Here is a 13,246-nt window from a genome sequence, read left to right on the forward strand (position 1 = left end):
GTCCAGCACATGATCCAATACAATGGTCTTACACACACACACACACACACACACACACACGAGCAAGTTGCATGCGGCAAGGTCACAACATTGCACATAGATCTGTCAATATATAATCTGAACTCTAAGTGAGAGATTAGGTAGCTGTCGATTCTGAGACCAACACATGATCCAATATCATGATGAATCACACACTACAGTATTACATTGATTTTGTATATTTTCTTAATTGGCGGGGCTGTTATCCGGTCCGCTAACAAAAAAAAATAATAATAATGATAAGCTAATGTAAAACGGAAGTGTGTTTTGGAGCACGTGTCTTTCTCGGGATCAACAACGACTGGTAACAATGCCATAAAATCTATATTATATTTAGATTGTGCTAGTGTGTTCCATTATGCTCAAATTTGGCGAGTTTATTGAATCCAGTTTAAATTATTACCACACACCTTGTGGTATTTGTAAAGGAAGGTTTGTTACTTTATTCACAAGATGGAAAGGGGGATCAATCATTCGACTTTTTTTTACTTGCGCAGCAATACGACTGTATTGTGCGCATATGAAGCAAAATGCGTTTAACCAAGTCGGAATAAAATTCCAAATTATTGTGTTTTACTTTATTTCACAACATACGAAAGACACATCTCACTCATGCCATTGCATGTATAAAAGTAGTAGAACAATTGGAACGAAAAAGGTCTGGTAGATGACAGGGAACCCTTTTTGATTATGCTCGTGCATAATGATGTATCAGTTTGACTGCTGAAAGATGGGTTATAAAGGAGACACATAAATGCATTACCATGTTCATATTGGTGTTTTGCCAGGACTTTAACCATATGTACAAAGATACAAGAGAAAAATAAAGAAAATACATTAGTGGCGAGACAGTCACTTGTTTCTGGGGAGCCAACGTCTATAAACGGCAGCGACTCGTTGTTGGGTACCGTCGTTTATAAGCGTTCAGGGAGTGCACTGCGGTCATACACTGCAGTGATTTCGTCTGAGAAGGTGGTGAAATAGTGACAGTGCTCCAAGCTCGTGCAGAAAGGTTTTCTTCGTGGTGTTTTGTGCAGAATCGCTGTGCTGTCTATAGTTATTGAGGACTTATTGGTCACATTAATGGTTTATCATGGTGGTAACAACCATAACTGAAGATGTACAGATCTTGTTTCGTGTGAACGAGATCTACTATTCTGACTATTCAGACACCAGCGATACCTGAGGATTGACTTAATCTTGTTTTGTGTATAAAACATCGTGATATAGCCCCAGAAAGCGAGCTATTTGAAGAACTTTCAGCGACCGTAGTAAAAGTCGAAAAGAAAAGAGAAGTCCCCGATAACTTAGAAAGTTATTGGGAGTAAAATAGTTTATGCAAGATAAACCTATTAAATCTTCTAAGAGCGGACAGCTTCGTGTCCCCTCGACAAAGATGGCTCTTGTCGATGCAATTTCAACTGTAAGTATATATAAATGTTATGGTATATGTGCAAGAATAGTGAAAAAATCTGTTCAATATTTTTTTTTTGTGGGGGGGGAAGGTGTAATAACATTTCATCATTAGGCAACTAGTAAGACCTAATCTATATTATCTTTTTAGAAAGCATTATTATTATTATTAACAGTAATTTTTTTACTTTATTAAATCCCAGAAGTTATACATTTGAATATAATGAAGAGGAAAATACCAACTGCTCTGAATCAATAGAAATTGATAGAATGTTTTTCATATAGTACTAAGTATTGAGGAAACCTGCATTAGGTACTTGTAGCAAAGCCATGGTTGTCAAGCTTTACTTGCAGCCTTTAATACTGAAATTTGTCTGACCATGATATTGCTGTAGGCAACTGAAACTTAAAAGAATGAAGTAAATCTAATGGCAATCCTAAGTACATTGAATTTTAGGTCAGTCCTTTAAGTATAATACTGAGGGCCATGCGACACATTATACATTAGTACCTATAATTGTAAACTGGGCCATAAATTGAATTCCTTGAGTATGTTTCACATAATGAATAGAATATTTAGTTTAAACCAAAAGTTATCCCAGGACCATAGTAAGAAAAGACAGGGTTCTAGTTTTACTTGTTTTCATTTTTGGAGTGCTAGTTTGTGGTTCCTAGTTATTTAATAGAACATGTATATTCATTTAACTAAAACACTGTTTAAAGACACCTATTTATCTTTTATCATATTAGAAATGTTATTTTTACAGTGGTGATTTTAGATGATAATGTAGAGTATTGGAGATGTCTATCTCAAGCACATGCAAGGGTCCTCATTTGTCATTTTAGTTTATTATTTCTGCAACATCTGTACCATTGTAACCATTGATTTCATGTCGACTGCTACATTCATTTCATACACAATACTTAGAAGCCCTTCCTCCCATATACAGGTGGGTGGCCAAGCCCAGATCACACACACCCATCACCCATACAAAATATCCATTCAGTGTCCCTGCATGATATATATTTAACTGATTTATTACTTTTTATTTTCTTCATTATGTGTGGTATGTGTCCAGGTTCACAGAAACTAAAATCCTCCCTATAGAGTATAGGACACTAATGATGAATCGTACAGTTCTTTGCTAAAGCTTAACCCTACCCATCCATCTTGTTTCATTACACAAACAAAACCAACTGATTGAAAAAAAAATGACAGAATACTTACCATATATTTACAACCATCAACCATCTGCACCACACATATCCATACAAAAGATGTCAAACTCCAGTAAAAAAAACAAGCATGTCCAGCACCACAAATTCCCCATTTCTTCAAACCCTTCCAGACATTAGCCCTACAAAAATGTCCTTCCCAGAAACAACATTAGCAGACCTCTGTTTAGGTCCAGCACAAATAGTCCCAACACAGAACAGGTCTGTCCACAGAAACAAGCTGCCCCAAATGCAGTCATCACATATAATACTGAACACCTCAACCTGTAATGCCCCACCCTAACCTTACCCATACAATATCTGTATTTCTTCCTCAATTGACTTGTGTGTCATTCATGTGGCTGTTGCCACCAGATCAGTGGATCTCCTGCAAGAAAGTTCTGACTCGTATTGATTGAGTAATTGAACTTTATTACTTATTCAGTGTGGTGAGTTATATTTGGGTGACCAGACAGCACATGATACTGGTGACAATGTTACAGCACATGATACTGGTGACAATGTTACAGCACTGGTCTGTGATAGGTGGACTGCTGTGTTTCAATAGTGGTTTCCTTTACTTTGTATTGTATTTGGATTTTGTTCCCCTGGTTCTCATGCATTTCCACTTTCTGGTATTTTGTTGTAACATTCTGTTTTTTGCAGAATTTAAGCTCTGGTTTTATGCAGATTGTATGGTTTTCAGAATAAGTAGAAACTTTCACTTCTTTATTCATAACTGAATCCTGTCAATACTGGGACTAATGAATGGTATCTGCAATATGGGCAGCTAAGCTGCCTTTTCAAAACCCATCAACCCCATTCAGCCCTGGGGACTGACAGTCTGACTAGGCTCAATATCTGTCTGCTTCAATTATATTTCTCACTCATACATAGTGACTTAACCATTGTTGGCTACTTCCATTCCCTTACCATTTCAGCCAGTGACAAAGAAATGGTCTCATGTCAGTACAATACAGAAAGTCAATTTTTGTTTTCCCAGGGTATCTGTGCAAGAGCCTAAGGACCATTGCCAGTTTCTGTCTGAGGATACAGGTTTTCCATATATTGAAACTAGCCAGCAATTAATTGCAATTCTGTTTGTATTGCCATGTTTTGAGCCTAAGGACCATTGCCAGTTTCTGTCTGAGGATACAGGTTTTCCACATATTGAAACTAGCCAGCATTTAATTGCAATTCTGTTTGTATTGCCATGTTTTGAGCCTAAGGACCATTGCCAGCTTCTGTCTGAGGATACAGGTTTTCCATATATTGAAACTAGCCAGCAATTAATTGCAATTCTGTTTGTATTGCCATGTTTTGCATTTTGTAAGATCAATTGATTAAGTGCTCTGTTGCCTTGGTTATCTCTTGCAGTAGGCTTGTTGAACCATAAATCACTGAAGAACAAATTTCCATTTCATCTCGACACTACCATAGTACATTTTTCACTAGATTGTTTCTGGTTTTGTCATAGGTCATTCAGTATTTCCACTTGGTGTTAACACATGTTCAGTATACATTGTTCAAGTATTCTTTGAGGTGTTTCAGCTTTTTCAACTTTTAGAATTGCTTGGGTAGCCTTCAGTTGCTATAAAGATCCTCTTGTTTTAACTTGTCTATTATCATCTTCTCTCAGGTCCATTATTATTATTGTTACTATCTGGGTAATTAATGTGTCAAATCTAACCATGACCCAACAATTCTTGCACTTTAGAATAGCATTGCAGTGATGAATATTGTAGGAATTTGATGTGGACATAGGGAGGAGCTTGTTGAAATTGGATAATGGTAGTGTTGGAAGTGGATAGTCTCCAGTCTGGTATTCCCTCAAAGTTGAGGGTGTCTTTGAATTTGTTTAGGTTGTTTTACAACCCCTAGATAGAAAGTGAATAAAAGGTTTGGTGCATTTTTTTAACTACAGTCAAATGACAAAATTGTATTTAGATTTAGGGTGCTAATAATTTTATTTCTCTTCTCTGTTCATGTATTTCCTCTTGACTTGAATGCTATATCACATGTTGTCCTGTAGTGTCATGATTCACATGTTTGGCACCTTCTTTGCCAAATAATACTTGTTGAATATTACTGTCCCATTTTGGCGTTTCCCTGTCTATTTCTCATTGTTAAAGCTTTGTCCAACACAGTCGCTATATATATATATATATATATATATATATATATATATATATATATATAGATATATATATATATATATATATATATATATATATATATATATATATATATATATATCACATTTAACTATTGTTCCCCAACAGGGCATTAATTCCACTTATCATCACACTTCCCAAACAATTCCTATCAAACTCGTATCTAGCAGTATTGTTTCTTCACTTTTCAACCGGTTTTTTTTTCACCACGTGTAGATTCATAGCTTAGCACTTCATAGACCATTGTAAATATTTCTGAGTTTGACAAATCCATGCTAATATTGACAGTTATCTTATATTGTACGTACGCGTGCAATGGGTTAGCGAAAATTGAGTGTTTTCGTTTTCTTTTCAGTCACCAGTGGTGAAGTCCTTCCTGGCAGGCTCGTTTTCGGGCACATGCTCCACCATCATGTTCCAGCCTCTTGACCTTGTCAAGACGAGGCTGCAGACCACCATTAATATTGGGTAAGCATCGAGTTGTTAATTTAATGTAGAGCGTTTGCCCTCAGACTTTGTCACTGTGCCCCCCCCCCCCCCCAATCTTCCTGGTCAACGCTGAGTTCACATTTCTCCCCCGCCACCCATGTGCGTAGTGAAAGTTCGTCGACTGAAAAAAAAAACGCATCCACAGTGCACCAAAGAATGGGGATTAAAAGAAAACAATCAGACACATCTAAGGTCGCTTGGTCATTAGAAAATTTAGTGTTTGTAGAAATAAGAATTTCACACATAAAACATACCTTTACCACAGGGGAAGGTGACTATTGGCCTAAGTAAATTAGGATCTTTAAAGTTCAAAGGCAAATCGGATAATAATATCTCGGTCCTGGTCCGGAGAAAGTACCAAGATTACTTCCTCATGGAGGTGAGGATGTCGAGTTCTGAACACGGGTGACGTGATTCTGACGTCAATCGCAAAGGACCTCTACTTAAAAGAACCCGTTGTGGATCTCATCAGTAATAGATATAAAAACTAATTTTGATCCTCGGCCGAAGGCCTTAAGCCGCAGGAAGGTCATTGAATTTTACACTCAAATTCACACAGAGAATGACGTGAATTTGAGTATATTTATAAGTACCACATAATTCGTGGCCCCCTGAATAACCTAGTTTTATATCTATTACGAAGATTGTAATGGCTGTTCCAGTGGCGCTTAAGTGGTCTACCTGTCGGGATCATTTAATTATTGAACGCTAGAGCACCAATATTATCCCCGCTAGATTCATATATATATATATATATGCATATTTCTAAACAGAAATGTAGTAGCCCATTTGTAAATGACACACAGGAACCCCCAGTCGGAGAAAATAAACTTCGAATAAAGAAGAATCCTATATTTCGGCTATCAACTGTAGCCCTCTTCAGGAAAGTACTTTCCTGAAGAGGGCTACAGTTGATAGCCGAAATATAGGATTCTTCTTTATTCGAAGTTTATTTTCTCCGACTGTGGGTTCCTGTGTGTCATATGCATATATATATATATATATATATATATATATATATATATATATATATATAATATATATATATATATATATATATATATATATATAAAATGTCTAATCGGCTGCCTGTGGTTTATATAAATAGTATGTACATATTTGATTACGATACGCAAAAGGAAGTGGGAAAGGTGTACAGCATTTGCAATGGATTATAATGACAGTTATGCTGACAACCTTTCGGTCCGTAACGAAGTAGGAAGTAAAGTAGTGAAATATGCACATTTGCCTTCTTTGATTGTGACGCAATTGAAACTCCGAAGGTGGGGTGGATGTAGGTTTCGCATATGTGCACAGCAAACTTCTTTTTCTTGTTGGGATGTCATAGCACTTTGAGTCCGAGATCATAGGTCTGCTACCTCATCGCAGTGAGAACGGCCTGGCTAGGATGCTTCATTGGCTTATCTTGAACGCGGTGATAGCCACGCATAGATACAACTACCAACGATGTGGCATAAAAAATTAATTTAATTTGTACAAGGACCCATGCGTAGCAACAGGTTACCCATCCGTACAGTAATTACGGAGACAGACATAGGGAGCATTTACGGCCTAAGATTCCTGACGCCTTCCTCGGTATGTTTGTGTGACTTCCAGGCAGGGAGGTGCCGCATGCTCGTTCAGTTCTTATTAATGTTTGGGATTATATATCTTGCCAAACATCGACGATTTGCCACATGCGCGTATTGCTGTACAAATTTCAGGTGCATTGTTTGCGTGTCCGATATTATATCTTTTGACACTGCTACGACATGGTATCTTAGCTATATTTATAAGATTTAATATTCGTTGTTTTTCAACAATTGCTTATATGCAAACCTTTCCTTGGGGCGCATGCAGGCTGTCAATCTGTACAGAACATTGGGGGTAGTGACAAGGAGATAATGGTGAATTATCAGCGCATGCAAGTTCAGGTGTAGAATACGGAGGGATAGTGGGGGTTTGGAGGAGGAGTTGGAGTGGCGTGATTCTGACCTCGCACGGGCCCCCTCTCGCCGCTACCCTCGCCGGGGCTGGCTCGCTCAGCAAAGCTTGCGTCACTTGCTGGCTGGCGAGTCGACGTGCTCCTAGACATTGTTGCCAGATTTCTATTAAAACATGCGAAAAGAAAGAGATTCGGATTTTAGGGTGAAATAAGTTGAAGGTTTTGACTTAAAGGAATGAGGTTGGTTCGGATGAGGATAAGTTAGATCTAGTAGGGGCTATCGGTGATGTATTGAAAAGATGTGAGGGAGGGATGGGGGGAAGGGAATTAGTAAGAATTCAAGCTCTGAAAATTTTGGGTGTAGATTGGATGAGCCATGCTACCGGTGTTGATGTGAGAGTTGGTAGGTAAGGTTTAATGTGTATGTGCCCGAGCAAGCGTGGGTACACGTAATTAGGGTGGTGAGAATATGCATGAGGGTTGTGAGTGTACGTGAAAAAGACTTCTAGAGAGCAATGCTACAGGATCGCACGCCATTTTAACATATATTAAAGATACCAGTTAAAACCATGTGTTCGTTCTTCGTATCAATTGTTATATATTTTTTCTTTGATATGTTATGTTTTTGGCTATTTTTTTATCATTAAAATTTTCCTTAGTAGTAAATGGAATAGAAATAAATATTGGTTGTGCGATAGTATGGGCATCTGGGAATGTATTTGTGAAGTAGGATGTAGCATAAGGACCAGATATGAATAGAACAAGGAAGTTAGTTGCGTAGTAAATCCGGTCTCTGTCAAGGACTGCTGTAGTTCATCAGACCTTGAATGCATGTCCGCTCTACGGTCTTGGGGATCTTCCTGTCCACCTTTCGTCAACACAGTACTGTTATGAACATAATGATAATTATTTCCTCGAGTTTCACTTGTTGGAAAACCACAGCCAGAGTAGCTGCAATGATCGTTAGGAAAACGTTGTTGTAAGCTGTTTTATTTATTGTTTATTTACTAATTTATTGTCACTGACTGGTAGGGAGATGGGTGTAGTCACCAGTAGGTCTTCTCATGTGAAATACGGGGATAGTCAACGTTGATAGATATTTAGGGCCCAGTCTGTGGACCGAGTGACGGGAGGAGATTGATGACACGGGAAAGCGAAAGGCGATCTCTGTCGTTCGTTTTGGTCCTGGAAGTATTTTTGCAGAAATAGACAAAACACATTGGAAACATTATCGTTCCGAAGAAATGAATCATAGACATGCAAATGAAAATTGCAAGGAGAGTAGCAGAACAGGGGAAAAAAGAAACGACCATCATTAATTTATTTACTTGTTTTTATTATGTGTTCATTTATTTTGAATGGAGACCACGTTCTAAGAATGCATATTTGGTATAGTACACGACCCCGATGTTTTGTGTAGCGAGGCTACGGCCGGCTTGACGTCAGTGAGCGCGGTTGCTGAACTTTATGCATAACTTTCTCAGCTTCTGTGACGTACATTTTTTTTTTATCCAGCCAGAGGCATGCCATTTTACGTCACAGAAGGAGCGGTTCCAGCTTAAAGCTCCATTGCCCTCTTGTCGACCAGTCTTAAAGCTGTTTACGATTAAATAAAATTAAAAAGATAAACCGGGCAGGTACAATAGGGACTTTTCCCTATTACTATTTCATAGTTACGATCACAGTAACCGTTGGCTACGGACGTGCGGAAAATTGGCCAAGGAAATAGACAATTTGGGGTTGTGGATTTTATTTACGATATAATTATTGTCAATAGTGGCAAAATTCCACTCAAAATAATCTGGTTCAGTACTAGGGCATGCCATGAAAATATTTGTAATCGACTGCAGAAGTACCTGGAGATGACGTGAATCCTCAGCCTGAACATGAAATTGGGATTTTCGTCTTTCTTCTTCACTTTTTTCTTATTTTTCTTCTTTTTCTTCTTCCTCTTCCTCCTCCGTTGGAATGTCCATTTGAAAAAAAAATCGTGTTCTTGTATGGATACGTATTGAACAGATTTTTATTTTTTAGTATGAAGTATATTTATTTAGTAAAGTTCTGTAATAAGAATATTTCTGTATTAAAACATTTTAGCTCTTTTGGATTAATGCTTTATCTTGGGAGCTAATCACACGATAGCTCCCCATACCTGCCAGAACATAATTGAAATTTGTTAAAGTGTGGGGGGGGGGGAGATACTACAGGTAACAGGTACAGCCGTCAGTGTTATATTTGCAAAATTAGTAAAAATGAATCCTTTGTCTTTGCAGTCCAGGTTCAGCTGGAATGATTGCCACGGTGGGGCGTGTGGTCAAAAACGAGCGTTTGTTTGGCCTATGGAAGGGAATGACCCCTGTAAGTATATCACCTAACAATTAAAATAGTACAGTGAATTTTCATATATCAAGTACACTTTCTCCCATGGCAAAGTTAAAACACACACCCTTAACATAAATGAAATAGTGTTGTTCATGGTTCACGTTGAATTTTCGTTCTTAAAGGACTTTTTGATATTTCAGAGTATCTTTAGGTGTGTTCCTGGAGTTGGGCTTTATTTTTCTTCTCTCCAATGGCTCAAGTCCAACTTCTGTGAGGGTTCTCCTGGCCCTGTCCAGGCCATTATGCTAGGTGTGGCTGCTCGATCATTTACAGCGTGTGTTATGATACCGCTTACTGTTGTGAAGACCAGATATGAGGTAAGCAGTACATGCTCAGGATAACCCTAATTTATTTTATTATAAATTATTCAGGATAACCCTAATTTATTTGATTATAAATTATTCAGAATAACCCTAATTTATTTGATTATAAATTATCATAGTGTGACATAATGTACCTTCATTGTGGAGTGTATAAAGTACTTTGATGGTAGAGTTTCATTTGTCATGTTTCTTTCAGAGTGGGGTGTATGGCTATGCCAGCATGCGGGAAGCAGTTCGTTCCATCTACGTCACTGAGGGAGTCCGCGGGCTCTCTTCAGGTCTACTCCCTACCATCCTTCGTGATGCTCCTTTCTCGGGGCTCTATCTCATGTTTTATACACAAAGCAAGAAGTCAATTCCACAAAGTAAGTATTTACCACTAGTTGATTTTTGTATTTAAGACCAACCTAGCTCATTATAGCAGAGCTGTCAGTTATATTGTTTGCCTTGCAAATGGATTAAACTGATGTACAAAATTATTTTATTATTATTAAACGGCTACCAATTGCATACAGAGCTGCATGATTTGTTGAATATTTCCAATGTTATTTGGGATGTGTTTATCATTATATATAGTTTGCTTTACATGTAGCCAAAGTAATCAATATTGTAATGGTGAATTACAAGGTATTTTTTAAGCTCTAAAAATTATCATAGCAGTTTTAACTCCTAAACTGGCATGTTGTTGGCATTGAATTTATTTGATGCAGTACATCTGTCCTGTTGAGGAAAGGCGAAGACAAAAGATAGGGGTGAATGGAGAATGTTTGTGTATGGATGATGCTATGGTGCATGGAAGGGAGTGGGTGGGTGATGGGGGGATAGGGATTTGTTTATTTTGACACAACCCCAAGTGATTTCTCCCCATCTCTTTTTCTGCATGGTGGAGGTGGGGTGGGGGGATCAGTTAAGTGAAGCGCCTTGTTGAGGATGTGCTGTGTCTTGCTGCATTGTTTTTGACCCAGGGCAATGAGTGGAGTGTGTGGGGATGAAATGGGTGGGAGTGGAATTATGCCTTTTGACTTTTGCTATCTCCCTTTTAAGAGGCAAAAAGCCCTGTTATATGTATGTATATCTGTTCAATGTACACACACCAAAGGGCATTTTCCCCTCTTTCAAGTGGGTGGCTGAGTCGAATCCCCACCAACTCTATGCCCATCCCACACCCATCCAGGAACCCATTCATTGTCCATCCTATCTTAACACCGTTGGATTTTAAGATGTCTCCCTCCACTTGTTTACTCAACTGTTTCATTATAAAGAAGTCTCCCTCCTCCATTCATTTAATAAATATACAGAGCAGGCAAGAAGAGATTTCTGGGCCATGTCATGTCCTAATCCAGTTTCAACCAATCTCCCCCCCCCCCCACTCTCTCTCTATATATCTGGCTGTCTCTGTTTTCTTCCTCTTCTTCCCACCTTGTTTGACAGACATTCCTTTTGTATCCATTTTGTTTGACTACTGCATGTCTCCCTTGGGTAGCCATGTTAAAATGTACAGCCATCCCACAGCCATACAAATCTTGCCTGAATAAAGTTGCTGGTGGCAGATAGAATGAATGTATACATTGTCAGTAGCATTGCAGCTGTATGACAGTTTAAGTATACAATAGTGAATGAGGCACCCAATACCTGGTGCTTTGTGGTTTAGAGAGAATATATCCTTCATTTATGTGACAAGGGATAGAATTGTTGTTTAACTTCAATTTGCATGTTTTGTAAGTAGATCACCATTTTTATCTATATCTCTTAGAAATAATGTAATGGTAAAGTTATTTTCTGTGGATTTCTGATTGTTCTGTGCTCTTTTTTTCAGAATACTTGGAAAGCAATATGTCTGCTCCTGTGAACTTTACCTGTGGAGTCTTAGCTGGACTTCTGGCTTCTACAGTAACCCAACCATTTGATGTAGTAAAGACCAAGATGCAGTTGTATCCACACAAATTCACCACATTTCCACAAGCTGTAGTTTATGTACACAAGAAATATGGGCCTACGGGGTATTTCAAGGGCCTAGTACCTCGAATGTTGAGGAGGACATTGGTGGCAGCCATGGCTTGGACTGTATTTGAACAGGTCAGTTCTTTCATATATCTTTTTAATGCAATTTTTTTTTTTTTTTTTTTCCCCTTGGTAGCAAATCTATTATAAGCACTGCAGATAGTTGCTAACTTATGTCGAAATTTGAAAGAAAATGGAAATAATTTATCTTGTTTAATGATTATAGTTTCTTGGTGCTCCAGAACTTATGTATTTTTTCTTTCCTTCCAGGTCATGAAGAATATGGGGCTCAAATAGTGTTCTTTTTTCTCTTTTGTAAATTAACATAGCCTAAGTATGTAGCTTTACTTTCTTCCTGTGGCAATATTGGTAGCATGTTAAGCTACATGAGCCATTTTATGTATATCTGACCTTGAAAGAAGCAAAGCTGCTATACTTATTGATAAATGTACAAATTATTTTATTGAGATAATTATATCTTTGATATTTTTATTACACGCCGTATACTTGATTTTATCAAAGTTTTCTTGAATCCTTTTATGAAGTGGGAATTAGGTATTAATGGGCACGGATTGGTTATTCTTTATGGTCAGACGATTGGTTGCCTTTGTTTTGAGAGAAAAGGTTTTGATTAACTTTGTATAGAATCATGTGGGTTTGTAGGATTTCGTCTTGGTTTCTTATCATCTCTCTCTCCACTTGAGTCTTTCAGCTTTAAGTATGTGATTCATATTGGGATATAGAGGGATATATTTCAATAATCACAAGGGTCCTGTGTATTTCTGCACAGATTTTCTTAAGGACATGGGGAAGCACAGTTCACTGCAATTCTGGAGAAATGAAATAAAAAGCAATCGCAAATACTATTTCTTTCACCTTTATTTGATAACTATAAAGATTGTTAAAATCCAGAAAGTCCCAAACTTAATGATTCAAGTCTGGAATCTATGACGAATCCCTGTGCAGCAAAGTCTGAAAAAAAGATATATATATATATATATATTATGTGTGTGTATATATATATATATATATATATATATAATGAAATTTACACCTAAATCCCTTCAACATCGCAATGTACTCTGCCTGTCTTGTGGCTAACATCAGATTATTAAACTTGGACCCATAGGTCATCAGTCATAGTATACATTTGACCATCCATACATACTTAAAGGGGGAGACCTTCAAACAATTGATTTAAATAGTCTGGTTTCTGGAGGGTGGAGGTGCTTGGTTGTGGTGAGAAGGTAGCATCTGGTACAGTT

At 37.8% G+C, this 13,246-nt stretch overlaps 2 protein-coding genes across 3 annotated transcripts in view; one reads left to right on the forward strand and one right to left on the reverse strand.

Moving 5' to 3' along the window:
* Nucleotides 1–961: 961 nt before the first annotated feature.
* LOC143034079 (mitochondrial glycine transporter A-like) lies at nucleotides 962–12,492 on the forward strand. The gene is made up of 7 exons (XM_076199987.1): nucleotides 962–1,462; nucleotides 5,197–5,309; nucleotides 9,549–9,633; nucleotides 9,798–9,974; nucleotides 10,177–10,345; nucleotides 11,797–12,056; nucleotides 12,252–12,492. The coding sequence occupies exons 1-7, from the start codon at nucleotides 1,376–1,378 to the stop codon at nucleotides 12,276–12,278; spliced, it is 918 nt and encodes a 305-aa protein (XP_076056102.1). The 5' UTR covers nucleotides 962–1,375; the 3' UTR covers nucleotides 12,279–12,492.
* Nucleotides 12,493–12,842: 350 nt separating this feature from the next.
* Nucleotides 12,843–13,246, reverse strand: part of LOC143034080 (ADP-sugar pyrophosphatase-like) — a 37,842-nt gene continuing 37,438 nt past the window's right edge. For both annotated transcript variants that reach the window (XR_012967226.1, XM_076199994.1), the window contains one exon: nucleotides 12,843–12,953. Coding sequence is in view for 1 of the 2 variants with exons in the window: in XM_076199994.1 (XP_076056109.1) it covers nucleotides 12,883–12,953 (71 nt within the window). In the remaining variant the exon portion in view is untranslated. The remainder of the gene's footprint in view (nucleotides 12,954–13,246) is intronic.

Source organism: Oratosquilla oratoria, chromosome 16, assembly GCF_046742065.1.
Source record: "Oratosquilla oratoria isolate Oo_2021 chromosome 16, ASM4674206v1, whole genome shotgun sequence".
Lineage (NCBI taxonomy): Eukaryota > Metazoa > Arthropoda > Malacostraca > Stomatopoda > Squillidae > Oratosquilla > Oratosquilla oratoria.